General features: G+C 39.8%; 1 protein-coding gene across 2 annotated transcripts; it reads right to left on the bottom strand.

Annotated features, from left to right (window-relative positions):
* Positions 1–16: 16 nt before the first annotated feature.
* Positions 17–11,093, bottom strand: LOC111839769 (neuroblast differentiation-associated protein AHNAK-like). 2 transcript variants are annotated; one of them, XM_023804012.2, is made up of 5 exons: positions 10,958–11,093; positions 8,084–8,151; positions 7,602–7,731; positions 7,122–7,270; positions 17–7,043 (listed from the first exon to the last, which is right to left on the bottom strand). In XM_023804012.2, the coding sequence occupies exons 2-5, from the start codon at positions 8,096–8,098 to the stop codon at positions 798–800; spliced, it is 6,540 nt and encodes a 2,179-aa protein (XP_023659780.2). In that variant the 5' UTR covers positions 8,099–8,151; positions 10,958–11,093; the 3' UTR covers positions 17–797. The 2 variants fall into 2 exon arrangements, with proteins under 2 accessions (XP_023659780.2, XP_072565884.1); XM_072709783.1 differs by having other exon boundaries at positions 7,602–7,728; positions 10,958–11,092.
* Positions 11,094–17,311: the final 6,218 nt, after the last annotated feature.

Here is a 17,311-nt window from a genome sequence, read left to right as displayed (position 1 = left end):
TGATTCAGGATTCTGTGTGATATTTAAATTATATTTATTGAACATGTTAATAGATGACCTTGTAAATAATACATCATTTACAATATGTATTATGCAGAAAAAGTTGAATACACACATTAAGAAGCTATATTACAGTTGCTTTAATCTCATTCGACTCTGGATGTATGTCTAATGATTTTTCTTAGTTATACAAAATAATATATCATATGAGTTATAACATTACATATATACCATAAACGGCTTTACCTTTTTAGCTAGAGATTAAGGACAGTATACACAAATAATGTATTTACAATGGAGTAATGGCAAATTTTAAAGATTGCACATTTGTACTTTGCATTCATTTCTAGTTCATTTATTAACCATATAGGAAAATCTAGTAATAACCCATTTTCTGCATTAGGAAACTTGTTTACTCAGCTATTAGCTGCTTCTGTTTGTTGCAGGTTTAGCCCAATGTGATACCATTTGCCATCTTTTTTCTGATTCCCAGGTGTTTTACTGCTGGATAATTTTGGAAGTATTACATCTGGCTTAATTACTTTCTATGTATCTGCATTGACCCCAAAGCTGGGACCAGTGGCATCTTGTAAGACTTCAGAGAGTATGATATGGGATAAAGGTGTTTCTGCTGATAAGTTTCACCAGTTTTCACTGAAATAGTGTTTAAACATTTGCAGCCTTTCTTTGATGTCTAAACATGGTGATGATACCTTTTTTGAAATTCTAGGAAATCAGGTATGCAAGTATCTATCAAGTTAGACTATGGCTGGAAACATGTAGATCTTTGAAGTTCATTATGAGACCTCAGAGTTGCCTGTTGGGGCATTAACGTTTCTTGAAAATCTGTGAAATTTAAAAACTGGTACCTCCAATTCAGGCAGTGCTTCAGTAATCTCTGTCTCACTATGTTCCAAGCTAATATCAGATGTTGGCATATCAATATTTATGCCTAGTTCAGGACTTTTGAGGTAATCTTTTGTTAAATCCGCATTACTTTCATGACTTTTTTGTTTACTTATAACTCTGGGGACAGACACACTGAAATCAGGAGTCTCCATACTCCTATATAGGTCACTATCTTGTACTTTTACTGCTGGCCCTGATAACCCAATATTGGGCATTTTTAAATTTGGCACTTTAACTATTCCTGAAGGAACATCAGTGTCATATTTTGGAGCATGAAGACCCAATTCAGTGCCTTTGAGGTTAGATTTTTGTAAATTAACAATTTCAGGGGGATTCAATTCCCCTCTAATTGTGGGCACTGTAAAATCAGGTTTATTTAAACTGGACTTTATGTTGAGATCTGAGTCTGTCACTTTTGACCCTGAAATTCCAAATGTTGGTGTTTTAGCAGCTGGAATTTTGAGCTCTCCGGCAATATCGGGGTCTTTCATGCTGAATTTGGGACTGTCAATGTCTGCATTTGGTGAATTTATACTTTTAAGTTGTCCTGAAGGAGCATCAATGTGAAGATAAGGAGATGTTAGATGTAGGTCCGAGCCAGTTAGGTCAGCTTTGGGTAAATTCATATCTATGTTAGGAGTGTTGAGGTTTCCTTCAATTTTGGGGGCCGACAGATTCAGATGTGGTGTATTTAAATCTGTGTCGATTTCTGGTCCTTTAACATTAGGTCCAGAGAAACCAAATTTGGGTTTCTTAAAATTAGGCAAATTGATTTTGGCTGAAGGAACATCAACGTCAAGATCTGGAGATTTCAGATCTAAGTCAGCGCCAGATAATTTGGCTTTGGGTAAATTAGCATCAATATCTGGAGTATTTAGTTTTCCTTCAATTTTGGGGGCTGACACATTCAGATCTGGTGCATTTAAATCTGCGTCAATTTCTGGTCCTTTAACTTTAGGTCCAGAGAAATCAAATTTGGGTTTCTTAAAATTAGGCAAATTGATTTTGGCTGAAGGAACATCAGTGTTAAGATCTGGAGATTTCAGGTCTAGGTCAGGGCTAGATAATTTGGCTTTTGGTAATTTAGCATCAATGTCTGGAGTGTTTAGTTTTCCTTCAATTTTAGGGGCTGACAGATTCACATCTGGTGTATTTAATTCTGTGTCAATATCTGGTCCTTTACCTTTTGGTCCAGAGATCCCAAATTTGGGTTTCTTAAAAGTGGGCATCTTGAATTTGCCTGAAGGAGCATCAATGTCAAGATCTGGAGAGTTCAGATCAATGTCAGGGCCGGAAAATTTGGCTTTTGGTAATTTAGCATCAATTTCTGGAGTGTTTAGTTTTCCTTCAATTTTAGGGGCTGACAGATTCACATCTGGTGTATTTAATTCTGTGTCAATATCTGGTCCTTTAACCTTTGGTCCAGAGATCCCAAATTTGGGTTTCTTAAAAGTGGGCATCTTGAATTTGCCTGAAGGAGCATCAATGTCAAGATCTGGAGAGTTCAGATCAATGTCAGGGCTGGAAAATTTGGCTTTTGGTAATTTAGCATCAATTTCTGGAGTGTTTAGTTTTCCTTCAATTTTAGGGGCTGACAGATTCACATCTGGTGTATTTAATTCTGTGTCAATATCTGGTCCTTTACCTTTTGGTCCAGAGATCCCAAATTTGGGTTTCTTAAAAGTGGGCATCTTGAATTTGCCTGAAGGAGCATCAATGTCAAGATCTGGAGAGTTCAGATCAATGTCAGGGCTGGAAAATTTGGCTTTTGGTAATTTAGCATCAATTTCTGGAGTGTTTAGTTTTCCTTCAATTTTGGGGGTTGAGAGAGACACATCTGGAGCATTTAGGTTTGCATCTAATTCTGTTTTTTTCACTTTTGGCCTAGAGAAACCAAATGTTGGCTTCTTAAAATTAGGCTTTTTGATTTTGCCTGAAGGAGCATCAACGTTAAGATTTGGAGATTTCAGGTCTAGGTCAGGGCTAGATAATTTGGCTTTTGGTAACTTAGCATCAATGTCTGGAGTGTTTAGTTTTCCTTCAATTTTGGGGGCTGACAGATTCAGATCTGGTGTGCTCAAATCTGCATCGATTTCTGGACCTTTAACATTAGGTCCAGAGAAACCAAATTTGGGTTTCTTAAAATTAGGCAAATTGATTTTGCCTGAAGGAGCATCAAGGCCAATATCTGGAGATTTCAGATCTAGGTCAGGGCCACTGAGTTCAGCATTGGGTAAATTCATATCTATGTTAGGAGTGTTGAGCTTCCCTTCAATTTTGGGAGCTGACAGATTCAGATCTGGTGTATTTAAATCTGCATTGATTTCTGGTCCTTTAACTTTAGGTCCAGAGAAACCAAATTTGGGTTTCTTAAAAGTGGGCATCTTGAATTTGCCTGAAGGAGCATCAACATCAATATCTGGAGATTTCAGGTCTAGGTCAGGGCCGGATAATTTGGCTTTTGGTAATTTAGCATCAATGTCTGGAGTGTTGAGCTTTCCTTCAATTTTGGGGGCTGACAGATTCAGATCTGGTGTGCTCAAATCTGCATCGATTTCTGGTCCTTTAACATTAGGTCCAGAGAAACCAAATTTGGGTTTCTTAAAATTAGGTAAATTGATTTTGCCTGAAGGAGCATCAAGGCCAATATCTGGAGATTTCAGATCTAGGTCAGGGCCACTGAGTTCAGCATTGGGTAAATTCATATCTATGTTAGGAGTGTTGAGCTTCCCTTCAATTTTGGGGGCCGACAGATTCAGATCTGGTGCATTTAAATCTGCGTCGATTTCTGGTCCTTTAACTTTAGGTCCAGAGAAACCAAATTTGGGTTTCTTAAAATTGGGCATCTTGAATTTGCCTGAAGGGGCATCAATGTCAAGATCTGGAGAGTTCAGATCAATGTCAGGGCCGGAAAATTTGGCTTTTGGTAAGTTAGCATCAATATCTGGAGTGTTGAGCTTTCCTTCAATTTTAGGGGCTGGCACATTTAGATGTGGTGTGTTTAAATCTGCATCGATTTTTGGTCCTTTAACATTAGGTCCAGAGAAACCAAATTTGGGTTTCTTAAAAGTGGGCATCTTGAATTTGCCTGAAGGAGCATCAATGTCAAGATCTGGAGATTTCAGGTCTAGGTCAGGGCCGGATAATTTGGCTTTTGGTAATTTAGCATCAATGTCTGGAGTGTTGAGCTTCCCTTCAATTTTGGGGGCTGACAGATTCAGATCTGGTGCATTTAAATCTGCGTCGATTTCTGGTCCTTTAACTTTAGGTCCAGAGAAACCAAATTTGGGTTTCTTAAAAGTGGGCATCTTGAATTTGCCTGAAGGGGCATCAATGTCAAGATCTGGAGATTTCAGGTCTAGGTCAGGGCCGGATAATTTGGCTTTTGGTAATTTAGCATCAATGTCTGGAGTCTTGAGCTTCCCTTCAACTTTGGGAGCCGACAGATTCAGATCTGGTGCATTTAAATCTGCGTCGATTTCTGGTCCTTTAACTTTAGGTCCAGAAAAACCAAATTTGGGTTTCTTAAAATTGGGCATCTTGAATTTGCCTGAAGGGGCATCAATGTCAAGATCTGGAGAGTTCAGATCAATGTCAGGGCTGGAAAATTTGGCTTTTGGTAACTTAGCATCAATATCTGGAGTGTTCAGTTTTCCTTCAATTTTTGGGGCTGACAGATTCAGATCCGGTGTGTTTAAATCTGCATCGATTTCTGGTCCTTTAACATTAGGTCCAGAGAAACCAAATTTGGGTTTCTTAAAATTGGGCATCTTGAATTTGCCTGAAGGGGCATCAATGTCAAGATCTGGAGAGTTCAGATCAATGTCAGGGCCAGAAAATGTGGCTTTTGGTAAGTTAGCATCAATATCTGGAGTGTTTAATTTTCCTTCAATTTTGGGGGCTGACAGATTCAGATCCGGTGTGTTTAAATTTGCATCGATTTCTGGTCCTTTAACATTAGGTCCAGAGAAACCAAATTTGGGTTTCTTCAAATTTGGCATCTTCAATTTGCCTGAAGGAGCATCAACATCAATATCTGGAGATTTCAGGTCTAGGGCAGGGCCACCGAGTTCAGCATTGGGTAAATTCATATCTATGTTAGGAGTCTTGAGCTTCCCTTCAACTTTGGGAGCCGACAGATTCAGATCTGGTGTGTTTAAATCTGCGTCGATTTTTGGTCCTTTAACATTAGGTCCAGAGAAACCAAATTTGGGTTTCTTAAAAGTGGGCATCTTGAATTTGCCTGAAGGGGCATCAATGTCAAGATCTGGAGAGTTCAGGTCTAGGTCAGGGCCGGATAATTTGGCTTTTGGTAATTTAGCATCAATATCTGGAGTGTTTAATTTTCCTTCAATTTTGGGGGCTGACAGATTCAGATCCGGTGTGTTTAAATCTGCATCGATTTCTGGTCCTTTAACATTAGGTCCAGAGAAACCAAATTTGGGTTTCTTCAAATTTGGCATCTTCAATTTGCCTGAAGGAGCATCAAAATCAATATCTGGAGATTTCAGGTCTAGATCAGGGCCACCGAGTTCAGCATTGGGTAAATTCATATCTATGTTAGGAGTCTTGAGCTTCCCTTCAACTTTGGGAGCCGACAGATTCAGATCTGGTGTGTTTAAATCTGCGTCGATTTTTGGTCCTTTAACATTAGGTCCAGAGAAACCAAATTTGGGTTTCTTAAAAGTGGGCATCTTGAATTTGCCTGAAGGGGCATCAATGTCAAGATCTGGAGAGTTCAGGTCTAGGTCAGGGCTGGATAATTTGGCTTTTGGTAATTTAGCATCAATGTCTGGAGTCTTGAGCTTCCCTTCAACTTTGGGAGCCGACAGATTCAGATCTGGTGCATTTAAATCTGCGTCGATTTCTGGTCCTTTAACTTTAGGTCCAGAAAAACCAAATTTGGGTTTCTTAAAATTGGGCATCTTGAATTTGCCTGAAGGGGCATCAATGTCAAGATCTGGAGAGTTCAGATCAATGTCAGGGCTGGAAAATTTGGCTTTTGGTAACTTAGCATCAATATCTGGAGTGTTCAGTTTTCCTTCAATTTTTGGGGCTGACAGATTCAGATCTGGTGCATTTAAATCTGCATCGATTTCTGGTCCTTTAACATTAGGTCCAGAGAAACCAAATTTGGGTTTCTTAAAATTGGGCATCTTGAATTTGCCTGAAGGGGCATCAATGTCAAGATCTGGAGAGTTCAGATCAATGTCAGGGCCAGAAAATGTGGCTTTTGGTAAGTTAGCATCAATATCTGGAGTATTTAGTTTTCCTTCGATTTTGGGGGCTGACAGATTCAGATCTGGTGTATTTAATTCTGCATCAGTTTCTGGTCCTTGAACTTTTGGTCCAGAGATCCCAAATTTGGATTTCTTTAGATTGGGAATCTTCAGTTTGGGTGATAGCCCATCGATGTCAACATCAGGAGTTTTCATATTCATGTGAGGGGTCTTAATGTTTGCCTTAGGGTCAGGAACTGATAGATCCATGTCTCCTTTCACATCTGGAAGTCGGATGTGCATATCTGATGTTTTAGGTTTGATTTCAGGTAGATTAAATTGTGGCATTTTAAACTTTGGTGCTTTGTATTGTAACCCCCCTCTGTCCACTTCAGATGCAGTTAAATTCATATTTGCGTTTGGACTTTTGGTGTCAATATTTGGTCCTGACAAATCTACTTTTCTATTCGGTAATTGTAAATTTACATCCTTTCCATTTAAATTTGGAAATGTAGGGATGGCTTCAGGGGATCCATTAGTTCTATCCAAACTTAGTCCTCTCAGTTTTGGTTCAGGTACTCCCACTGTTGGCATTGTGACTTTTGACCCATTCACCCTAGGCTTGGTGAGATGCACAGTTGCATCAGGTGCTAGTGAGTTTACAGTCAAATCAGGGTTTTCATTCTTCATACTTATGCTTGGAAAATCCACATTTGGAACTGAGCACATTACATCAGGTGAACTGAGGCAAGCAGTGTTATCTTGTTCTGGTGTCTTTATGTCAAGTAGTTTTCCCTTTAGGCTTGGGGCATTGACTTCACCAGGTGATATTTTCTCAGTTCCAGATGGTAACTCATCTTTCAAGAACTTCTTGACTTTTCCATTGAAAAGTTTGTCGTAGGAGTCCTTGAGTAACTACAAGAGAGAGAGTAAGGGGTAAGAACAGCATTTTCAGCAATAATTAAACCTAACCATCAGAGGAGGTTCACTTACATCTTCTGGAGATCGCAAATGGGCCTTCAGATCCTGTTTCTTCAAAACAGTCATGTTAGTATCATAAAGCTCTATGTTTTTCAGTAACATCGCCACTTCATCCTTCTTGAGCTTGTCAAAGTGAATGGTAGCACCAACAATTTCATCTCCTGTAAATAGCCACAAACTCTGTAATGGACTGCGTATTTTTATCTTTTTATTTGTTACATCAGGCATTACTTTGAATAATTTATTCTAAATAAGTATATAAAAATCACTTATTTAATGTGTTATGTAGCCCAATGACCCCATCTATGGCATGGGAAATGGATGAATGGATCCCAGGAAGCAAAGGGCAGAAAGTAGGGGATACTGGCATCCTGGATGGGATGCCATTGCATTGCAGGAATATAGCTTTCAGTTTGATACATAGACTTTATAAACAATACGCATCAAATTATTTTTAGTTGCTTGTTTTAAAGTTCTCGATCAAGACTTTACCTTCTCTTAGTCCACAGCTGTCAGCAAAAGAAGGATCCTTGATGTCACTAATGATTACTCCACCTTCCTCTGCATCTGCCAGAACCAGGCTTTCTGAGAAGCTTCTGCTTCGGGTGAAGCCATTGTTCTGCTTCAGATGTGTCACACAAGTGATTTGTAAGGTTAATGGGATGTAGCTGAACAAGTCTTAGTTACATACTAATCTTATGTTTATTCATCATTAATGAATCGTGACATGTTTTATCAGCAGTTACTTTATTTATTACCATATCTGTTTATTCTGTAAACCTTTGTTGACTACTGAGGGTACTTATAAGGAACTACTTGGAACAAGTAATAAATAACACAAGTGAAATACTGATCACGTTTGCTTAAAATTAATGAATTTGATTTGTTCATGATTTGTGCAGTAGTTATTACCAAGTATCTGTGGCCCGTCAAATATAGTGTTACCATTAAATGTGTAAATGTGCTGGACTCACCGTGTAGTTCGACATTGTAAGACTTTTCTTTATGGTCTCATACCATGAAATGTTTTCTTTGATGAAATCTGTGAAACGAGAAAACATTTGATTAAATAGGGGGTATTTGGAATTCAATTTACCATGAGCAGAAATGGTGAAACCTTAATGTATTGTTTGGTTGAAACAAAAGCTAGAGCATGTGGAAGGAAATGGAAGAACATGATGAAGGGAACTACACTGCCTGGCCAAAAAAAGTCGCCATTTGAATTTATATCAGCAAATACTTAAGAGCCAATGACTGGATCATTATTACAGCTCAGCAACATTATGCAGCAATAAAGTAAAGTCAGCTGAGTACTTGAATCTACTGAATGGCCAGGTTACACCTCCAATGGATTTTTTTCTTCCCTGTTGGCATGGGCATATTTCAGGACAAGAATGCCAAGATTCATTGGGTTCGATTGTCAAAGACTGGTTCAGGGAGCATGAGGAATCATTTTCACGCATGACTTGGTCACCACAGAGTTGAAGCCTCATTGAAGGTCTTTGGGATGTGCTGAAGGAGGCTTTATAGAGTGGTTTAACTCATTTGTCAATATGGGATCCCAGTGAAAAATGAATGCAAATGTGGATGAAAATAAAAGGTGAGATGTTGCATAAGTTTGTGGGAACAATGCCATGACAAATGTGCGCCATAATCAAAGCTAAACACAGTCCAACAAAAAAAATTTTTGGCTGGGCAGTGTATATCGACACTCCGTGGGGAGCACCCTTCACTTTAACATCCTCCTCATTGTGTTTTGAAGGTGTGATAGATGTAAAAACACAAGTAGAAACAAATAGCATCAAAAAAGACACTGTCAAGCACGGACAGCAATGAAATAACTCAGAGCCTCTAGGAGTGACAAACATTGATGGCTCTCTGTTCCAGGGGAAAGGCTCAGGAATGACTTGCCTACCTACCAAAATGTTTGGCTCAACTGTTTGACACAGAGTCAGCACAACTTCTCACTCAGAAGGAAAGCCCATCACATGATTAGCCTGTTTCGGAATGACTGCTATGTTACAGACCCTTTGCTGAGCACTTTTGTCCGTCACCTCCCACACCCCCAGGTCTGACAGCCCAACAAATATCTTCTGCTGTCCAGCAGGATTGCCTGCAGGTATACCTATCTCCTCCCACATATCTTTTCTGCAAAACAAGAACCTTATGACTGTTAACCTAATCAACAAATACAATGTAAACAAGAATCCACAGCTGGCCATGTGAAAAAAATGGATTACTGTCACTGAAAATTGCAGGTCATACTCAGTTAGGAGACACCCATTCGGAACGGAGCTCTGCCCTCGTAGAATGCAAGATAGGGCCTTAGGATAAAGGTTCACAGAAAGGCTGGGAACTGGTTTGTCCAGGACAAGATTGGGAAGAATTTACATGCCTGAAGTAGGCCTAGTGCTACCCAGGAGAACAGCATACTTCACGTAACCACACCTATCACTCGCATTTCCTGCCCCAAGGAGACAATAAATCTGTCCTACATGACCACTGGACCTCAACTAATGCAATCCTCCTTCTCTAGTTCTGGTCATGCTACCAACATAGGCTACCAACTGCAATTCCAGCATCTATGCAGCTTCAGATTAATGGCTGTTCTTGACAACTGAAAATATAACATTGCATAAAATATAACATGAAACACCACCATACTGAAGTCCAAGTTTGTGTCTATAAATTCAAATTAAGTTTTAAAGCTGCACACTGGTTTACATAACCAGTCTAAACTTTTATACATTCCTTTAATTATTAATGTGCTGGACAAGGTACATTGTTTGTTTATAGCACAAGTGGTAACAACCAAAGATAAATAAAAATACAATAAAGTTATCAGTTATTAGCGCTAAACACTGAGTCACAGGATGCTAGACATATGCTAAAGGTGGCAAAGAGGGTGGATACAAATTACTCCAATTACTCCAGCCAAATCTCCAGACACACATTACAAAAGTGTTTCAGATATTCACATGTAATCAAAAAAGTTCAATTATCATCTAAATCTAATGTGATATGCACTATTATTACACTAAGTTGTCAATTCATTTGAGACCGTATAGTTTATATATACCTGTTAAAAAAACATTAAATATCTCCAAAAGAAGGAATTCAACTATTGTTTCACATTCTGAAACGCAAATGAGAGTGCAAGTGCAGTGTCTTTAACTTAGAACAGTTCTGTGGAAGGCTGCCTAAATGCACTAACTGCTACTTTAAAATACAGCTTTATCAATCCAATATGTCCACTAACAGAAGATGATGTTACACCCAATATGCCATTGTGACACTCAAGTATATATCAAATAACGAATCAATAACTGCTATGACAACTCCATGTAATTGTATAGTGTTCATGCACATTCAACTGGATCCAGCTAGTCCCTCACAGGATGCATTAATGGGGATCACTTTGCATTTTCAGTTCTATGAGAGACATTCAGACTTCGACTGAATGGGTATGCCTCTGTAAATAACCTCTTTTGAGGAGCAGGATGGTAAACATCCTGGTAACAAGGCAAATACTTCTGCATAATCATACTTTTGATTCAGAGACCTTTCTCAGGTGGTCAGTGCACACTTTGCAGCATTTATATAGCCACCTTAGTTGTGAAATTATAGCAACTATATGACTCCCCATTCACAGTGATTCAGTGACCCAGGAGTCACACTAACAAGTCATCCTTGTAAGACTTTGCACTCACTTCAACAGAAAATAAATCCCATGTTTATAAAGTAACGCTTCAGTCTTTGATGACAACCGATAGGTAAACAGCAGCCATAGTAATGGGGATCATTCTAAAGAAAATGGAACTCAGTGAAAGCAAGAGATGACTTCTTACCTGGTGATGCTGTAAGGTCCTCTGCTCAGGCAGAGTCTGTGTGATGTTGACTCGCAGTCGTTGCTGCGCTCTAACGAGTCTGTTTACTTTAAGGCCTGTGCTGGTTAAATGGGATTCACTAAAGCCACCGAACAGGTTCTGATCAACACGCCCCATCTGGGAGAGTGAGAAGCATACTCGTCTGTGAGAGTCGAAACCTGAGAACGACAGAGGGAACCCTCCCTTTCCAACAGGCCCAACCAGATGCCCGAAACAACAGCTTCTGCAGCCCAGCAATAAAGTGGTGTGACTAGAGTGACATACGCAACACGTGCCTGACACAGCCATGTGGAATGTGGATGCTCTGGCTCAGTGGGGAGGAACCCCACAGGGGAAGGAATGCGAGCATGCAAGGGCCATGTGAGCGGGGGCCAAAACAACCAGCCTAGAGTCTGTCCGCCCTTACATCACTCATATTCTGTGGAGGGCTAGTCAACAAATCTGAATAAGAAATGGAAGAGTGGAGATCTGGGGTCAGTGTTAATTCTGACAGCATATTTAGCTTTAGTTTTAGTCTTAATCCTTTGATGAAAATGCTATTTAGTTTTAGTCATATCCTCCTGAGACCCAAGGAAGAAAGAGTCCTTCAATTTTAGGTTTTTTGTCTTTGGAGGAAATAAGACATCTTACAATTTAGATTTTTTCATTTTGTATTTTTATTTTTAATTTCACAGCATGTCCTTTTTAGTGTACAACAGGAATACGTATGTTTCCTTACATCAGTGAAAAGATAGATGCAAAAATAAAATGTCCACTACAATGGACATAAATGAATGGGTGGGGTCTCAGGAGGATATTGATCTGATTGGTTTAGTCATCTGATTTATTTTTTCTTTTAGTCTTGTTTTAGTTGGCGAAAATTACAAGATATTTAGTCAACTACATTGTACAGCACATACAGTCAATGCAACTAATATGATTAGTCATCTATGACTAAATGTCATTTTCACATCTCTTTGAAAGTTTCACTTAATTTTCAGTGTACACATTCTCACACGTTTGTATTCATATTTTTGAAGAGACCGTCCATTTAATCGATAAATGAATAAGTATACAACTAATTATGCCGTTTTTATGACCAATGTCAAAGTCAGCTTTATTGTCAATTTCTTCACATGTACTAGACATACAAAGGAATCGAAATTACTCACTGTCCCATGCGCAGACAAGACACGACACGACAAGACATGACCGGACAGGACAAACAGTAAAGTGCAAAGGCACAACAAAAACACATCCTAACTACTGAGTAACAGTATATAAAGTGCAGGTAGCTTAAGGCATATACTTTTGGTACAAAAGTAGAAATGAGTGTAATAAAAAAGTGTTTCTGTGCTGAGACATTCAATAATAATAATGCTAGTAATAGCAGCTGTAATAGTAATAATAATAATAGTAACAGATGTGTGCAATTTGCATAGTGCAGAGGTAGTCGTTCCTGTGGGTCAGAGTCCAGAGTGTTTTCTTTTGGGGGGGGGGGGGCAGATTCCTAGTCACTTGCCAGTCTGGTGGCTCTGTTGGCTGGTGCTGAGTGTGGGGGGGGGGGAGAGAGTTTAGTAGTCTCACAACCTGGTGGATGAAGCTGTTGCTGAGTCTGGTAGTGCGGGAGCGGAGGCTCCTATACCTCCTTCCAGAGGGCAGGAGGCTGAACAGATCGTGTGCGGGGTGGCTTGCATCGCTCACAATTGTGATGGCTTTGCGGGTGAGGCGGGTGGTGTATATATCTTTCAGGGAGGGAAGTGGTGCACCAATGATCCTCTCAGCTGTGCTCACAATGCGCTGTAGGGCTTTCCTGTTGTATTCAGTGCAGCTCCCTCCCCACACAGAGATGCAGCTGGAAAGGACGCTCTCAATGGTTCCTCTGTAGAAGATGGTCATGATGGGTGGTGGAGCTCTTGCCTGCTTGAGTTTGCGCAGGAAGTAGAGGCGCTGCTGGGCTTTCTTTGCCAGTGTTGCAGTGTTGGTGGTCCAGGAGAGGTCTTCACTGATGTGCACCCCCAGAAATTTGGTGCTGCTCATTCTCTCCACAGCAGCACCGTCGATGGTCAGTGGCGGGTTTTGAGTGTGATCTCTCTGGAAGTTGACAACAATCTCCTTAGTCTTGCTGACATTCAGCAGGAGGTTGTTGTTCTTGCACCACATGGTCAGAAGGTCAACCTCTTTCCTGTAGTGATTGAGCTAGAGGTCGCTGCGTCTACATGCGACACCAAGATGTATACACTCACCTAAAGGATTATTAGGAACCCCATACTAATACGGTGTTTGACCCCCTTTCGCCTTCAGAACTGCCTTAATTCTACGTGGCATTGATTCAACAAGGTGCTGAAAGCATTCTTTAGAAATGTTGGCCCATATTGATAGGATAGCATCTTGCAGTTGATGGAGATTTGTGGGATGCACATCCAGGGCACGAAGCTCCCGTTCCACCACATCCCAAAGATGCTCTATTGGGTTGAGATCTGGTGACTGTGGGGGCCATTTTAGTACAGTGAACTCATTGTCATGTTCAAGAAACCAATTTGAAATGATTCGAACTTTGTGACATGGTGCATTATCCTGCTGGAAGTAGCCATCAGAGGATGGGTACATGGTGGTCATAAAGGGATGGACATGGTCAGAAACAATGCTCAGGTAGGCCGTGGCATTTAAACGATGCCCAATTGGCACTAAGGGGCTTAAAGTGTGCCAAGAAAACATCCCCCACACCATTACACCACCACCACCAGCCTGCACAGTGGTAACAAGGCATGATGGATCCATGTTCTCATTCTGTTTACGCCAAATTCTGACTCTACCATTTTGAATGTCTCAACAGAAATCGAGACTCATCAGACCAGGCAACATTTTTCCAGTCTTCAACTGTCCAATTTTGGTGAGCTTGTGCAAATTGTAGCCTCTTTTTCCTATTTGTAGTGGAGATGAGTGGTACCCGGTGGGGTCATCTGCTGTTGTAGCCCATCCGCCTCAAGGTTGTGCGTGTTAACATAAGAACATAAGAACTATACAAACGAGAGGAGGCCATTCGGCCCATCGAGCTCGCTTGGGGAGAACTTAACTAATAGCTCAGAGTTGTTAAAATCTTATCTAGCTCTGATTTAAAGGAACCCAAGGATTCAGCTTGCACTACGTTATCAGGAAGACTATTCCATACTCTGACTACATGCTGTGTTAAGAAGTGCTTCCTTAAATTCAGTTTGAAATGTTCTCCCGCTAATTTCCACCTATGGCCACGAGTTCTTGTATTTGAACTAATGCTGAAGTAACTATTCGGTTGAACAGCATCCAAACCTGTTAGAATCTTATAGACCTGGATCATGTCCCCCCTCAGTCTCCTTTGCTTGAGGCTGAACAGATTAAGCTCAACTAACCTTTCCTCGTATGACATTCCTCTAAGACCAGGAATCATTCTTGTGGCCCTACGCTGCACCTTTTCTAAGGCCGCTATGTCCTTTTTAAGATATGGTGACCAAACCTGCACACAATATTCTAGGTGAGGTCTCACCAAGGAATTGTATAATCTTAGCATTACCTCCCTTGACTTAAACTCCACACACCTGGAGATATACCCCAACATCCTATTGGCCTTTTTTATTGCTTCCCCGCACTGGCGAGAATGAGACATGGAAGCATCAACATACACACCAAGGTCTTTCTCATAATCAGCTACCTTTATTTCAGTAGGTCCCATAAAATACCCGTACTTTATATTTCTGCTCCCTACATGGAGTACCTTACATTTGTCTATGTTAAATTTCATCTGCCAGGTGTCAGCCCAGTCACTAATTAAATTAAGATCCCGCTGTAGCTGCTGAGCCGCTAGTTCAGTATCTGCTACACCACCCACCTTGGTGTCATCTGCAAATTTCACCAGTTTACTGTATATATTGGTGTCTATATCATTTATGTAAATTAGGAACAAAAGTGGTCCTAAAATTTAACCCTGCGGTACCCCACTATGAACGCAGGCCCACTGTGACTCTTATAACTACTCGCTGCTTCCTATCCGTTAACCAGTTATCAATCCAGGTCACTACAGTTCCTAAAATACCTGTCGCTTTGAGTTTAAGTGAGAGCCTCTTGTGGGGAACAACATCAAAAGCCTTTTGGAAATCTAAGTAGATGACATCATAGGCCTTCTTATCATCAATTTCCTGAGTAGCTTCCTCAAAAAACTCCAACAGATTTGTTAAACAGGATCTACCTCTCCTAAATCCATGCTGGCTATCCCTCAAAATGTTATTTGAGTCCAGGTAATCTACCATTTTGTGTTGTGGCTTCACAAATGCTTTGCTGCATACCTCGGTTGTAACGAGTGGTTATTTCAGTCAAAGTTGCTCTTCTATCAGCTTGAATCAGTCGGCCCATTCTCCTCTGACCTCTAGCATCAACAAGGCATTTTCGCCCACAGGACTGCCGCATACTGGATGTTTTTCCCTTTGCACACCATTCTTTGTAAACCCTAGAAATGGTTGTGCATGAAAATCCCAGTAACTGAGCAGATTGTGAAATACTCAGACCGGCCCGTCTGGCACCAACAACCATGCCACGCTCAAAATTGCTTGAATCACATTTCTTTCCCATTCTGACATTCAATTTGGAGTTCAGGAGATTGTCTTGACCAGGACCACACCCCTAAATGCATTGAAGCAACTGCCATGTGATTGGTTGATTAGATAATTGCATTAATGAGAAATTGAACAGGTGTTCCTAATAATCCTTTTTATTTGAGTGTATATGCATTTATTTATATATATATATTTCATGATTTATTTGTACATTTATTTATTTATACTTATGTCATGTTTAGTCCTCCATATACACACTTGACAGAACTTCATGGATTACATGCAATTAGATCAACATCATCCAATCATGCGCAACTACAATCAACACTAAAGACTTCTGATTGCATCTGTTTCACGTTCATTTCTTCTTGACATTTTCATCTCATTTTTATTCGTTGACGAAAGTGTCAGTATATTTTGTCACAGCTTTTCTGGATTATAAATTATAGAATATATATTTTACAGCACATTTTACTTGAAGAAACACGAATGTAGTAGTACATGCTTACTTAACAGTAACTTAACCAGTAACTGAGTGTTAGTTACATACTGATCCCATGCTTGTTCATCATTAATAAATCATGACAGTTCATGTATTCCATCCAGGCACTGTATTAGTTAACAGTTAACTAATTAGTTAATAATAGTAAGACTTCCCTTGAGTGGGCAAAAAATCCTTAACTTATTTATTACTCAAGAACAAATCATGGACTAATATAGGTTTCCCCATGAAATACATGAACTATCATAATTGTTTAATAATGAATGAACATGGCTTCATCAGAACATCAGATCTTAACAAACCTTAGTTACTGGTTAATTAATGCATTCATGTCCCCTTAAGTAAAGTGTTACTTTTTTATTTCATTATCATCCTGTTATTGTCAATTAAAAATCTACATTGATCAATAATTTTCTTATTTTTCGTCAACAAGATTAACACTGCCTGGGATTCATGCAATGATGGACGACACTAACCCCCATCCTATATGTAAACTAAGCTGAACAAGAAGTTTAAGGTAACACGGCAGTTTGAACATTCCATTCTGAATGGTTACCTGCCAGAAATGGTGTTAGGCTATGGTCTGAAGGTGCTTGCCCATTACTGACACATGCTGAAAAGGGGAGCTGCTTAGTTTTCTTGATGAAGGAGTAGCCGCATTACTAACTCACACCAAACCGCTGAGTGATGCTGCTTGAGTACATTTGTCCCCCGTATCCATGGATGAAATGTTCCTATTCCAGATGGCCAAAATGGAATCTAAACGGACCCTGTATAAACCATGATTTTCATGTCCTTACATATGGTAATGGATAAATTATGCACATTAAGACATCAACATTAAATACAGTAATAATAGAGGTCATTGTACATTATTATACAGTACTGTATTCTTTCTAATGAAAGGGATTCTGACGTATTTGCCTTTTCTCAATTGATGATACAGCAATGAAAAAAATATCATGTATCACAGGATAATGGAGCAATGAAAATCATGCTTTTTATACCACTCAATATACGAAGGAACAATGAAAAAACATACTGTTACACGGCTTTTGCATGTAATTTTTTTTCTGACCGAGGTAAACCACGGATAACTGAAACAGTGGTTACTGAAACTGTGGATACAGCTCAGGGTGTGAGGAGTCCCATAGGGTTAGGCACCCAATGGCTAACTCTAACAACAACTAACAAGAGTGTTTCCTCCACCCATTTATTGTTCTGAAACCGTCAGAAAACAATTGGTTT

This window comes from Paramormyrops kingsleyae, chromosome 3, assembly GCF_048594095.1.
Source record: "Paramormyrops kingsleyae isolate MSU_618 chromosome 3, PKINGS_0.4, whole genome shotgun sequence".
NCBI lineage: Eukaryota > Metazoa > Chordata > Actinopteri > Osteoglossiformes > Mormyridae > Paramormyrops > Paramormyrops kingsleyae.
This window is presented reverse-complemented; position numbering and strand designations above follow the sequence as displayed.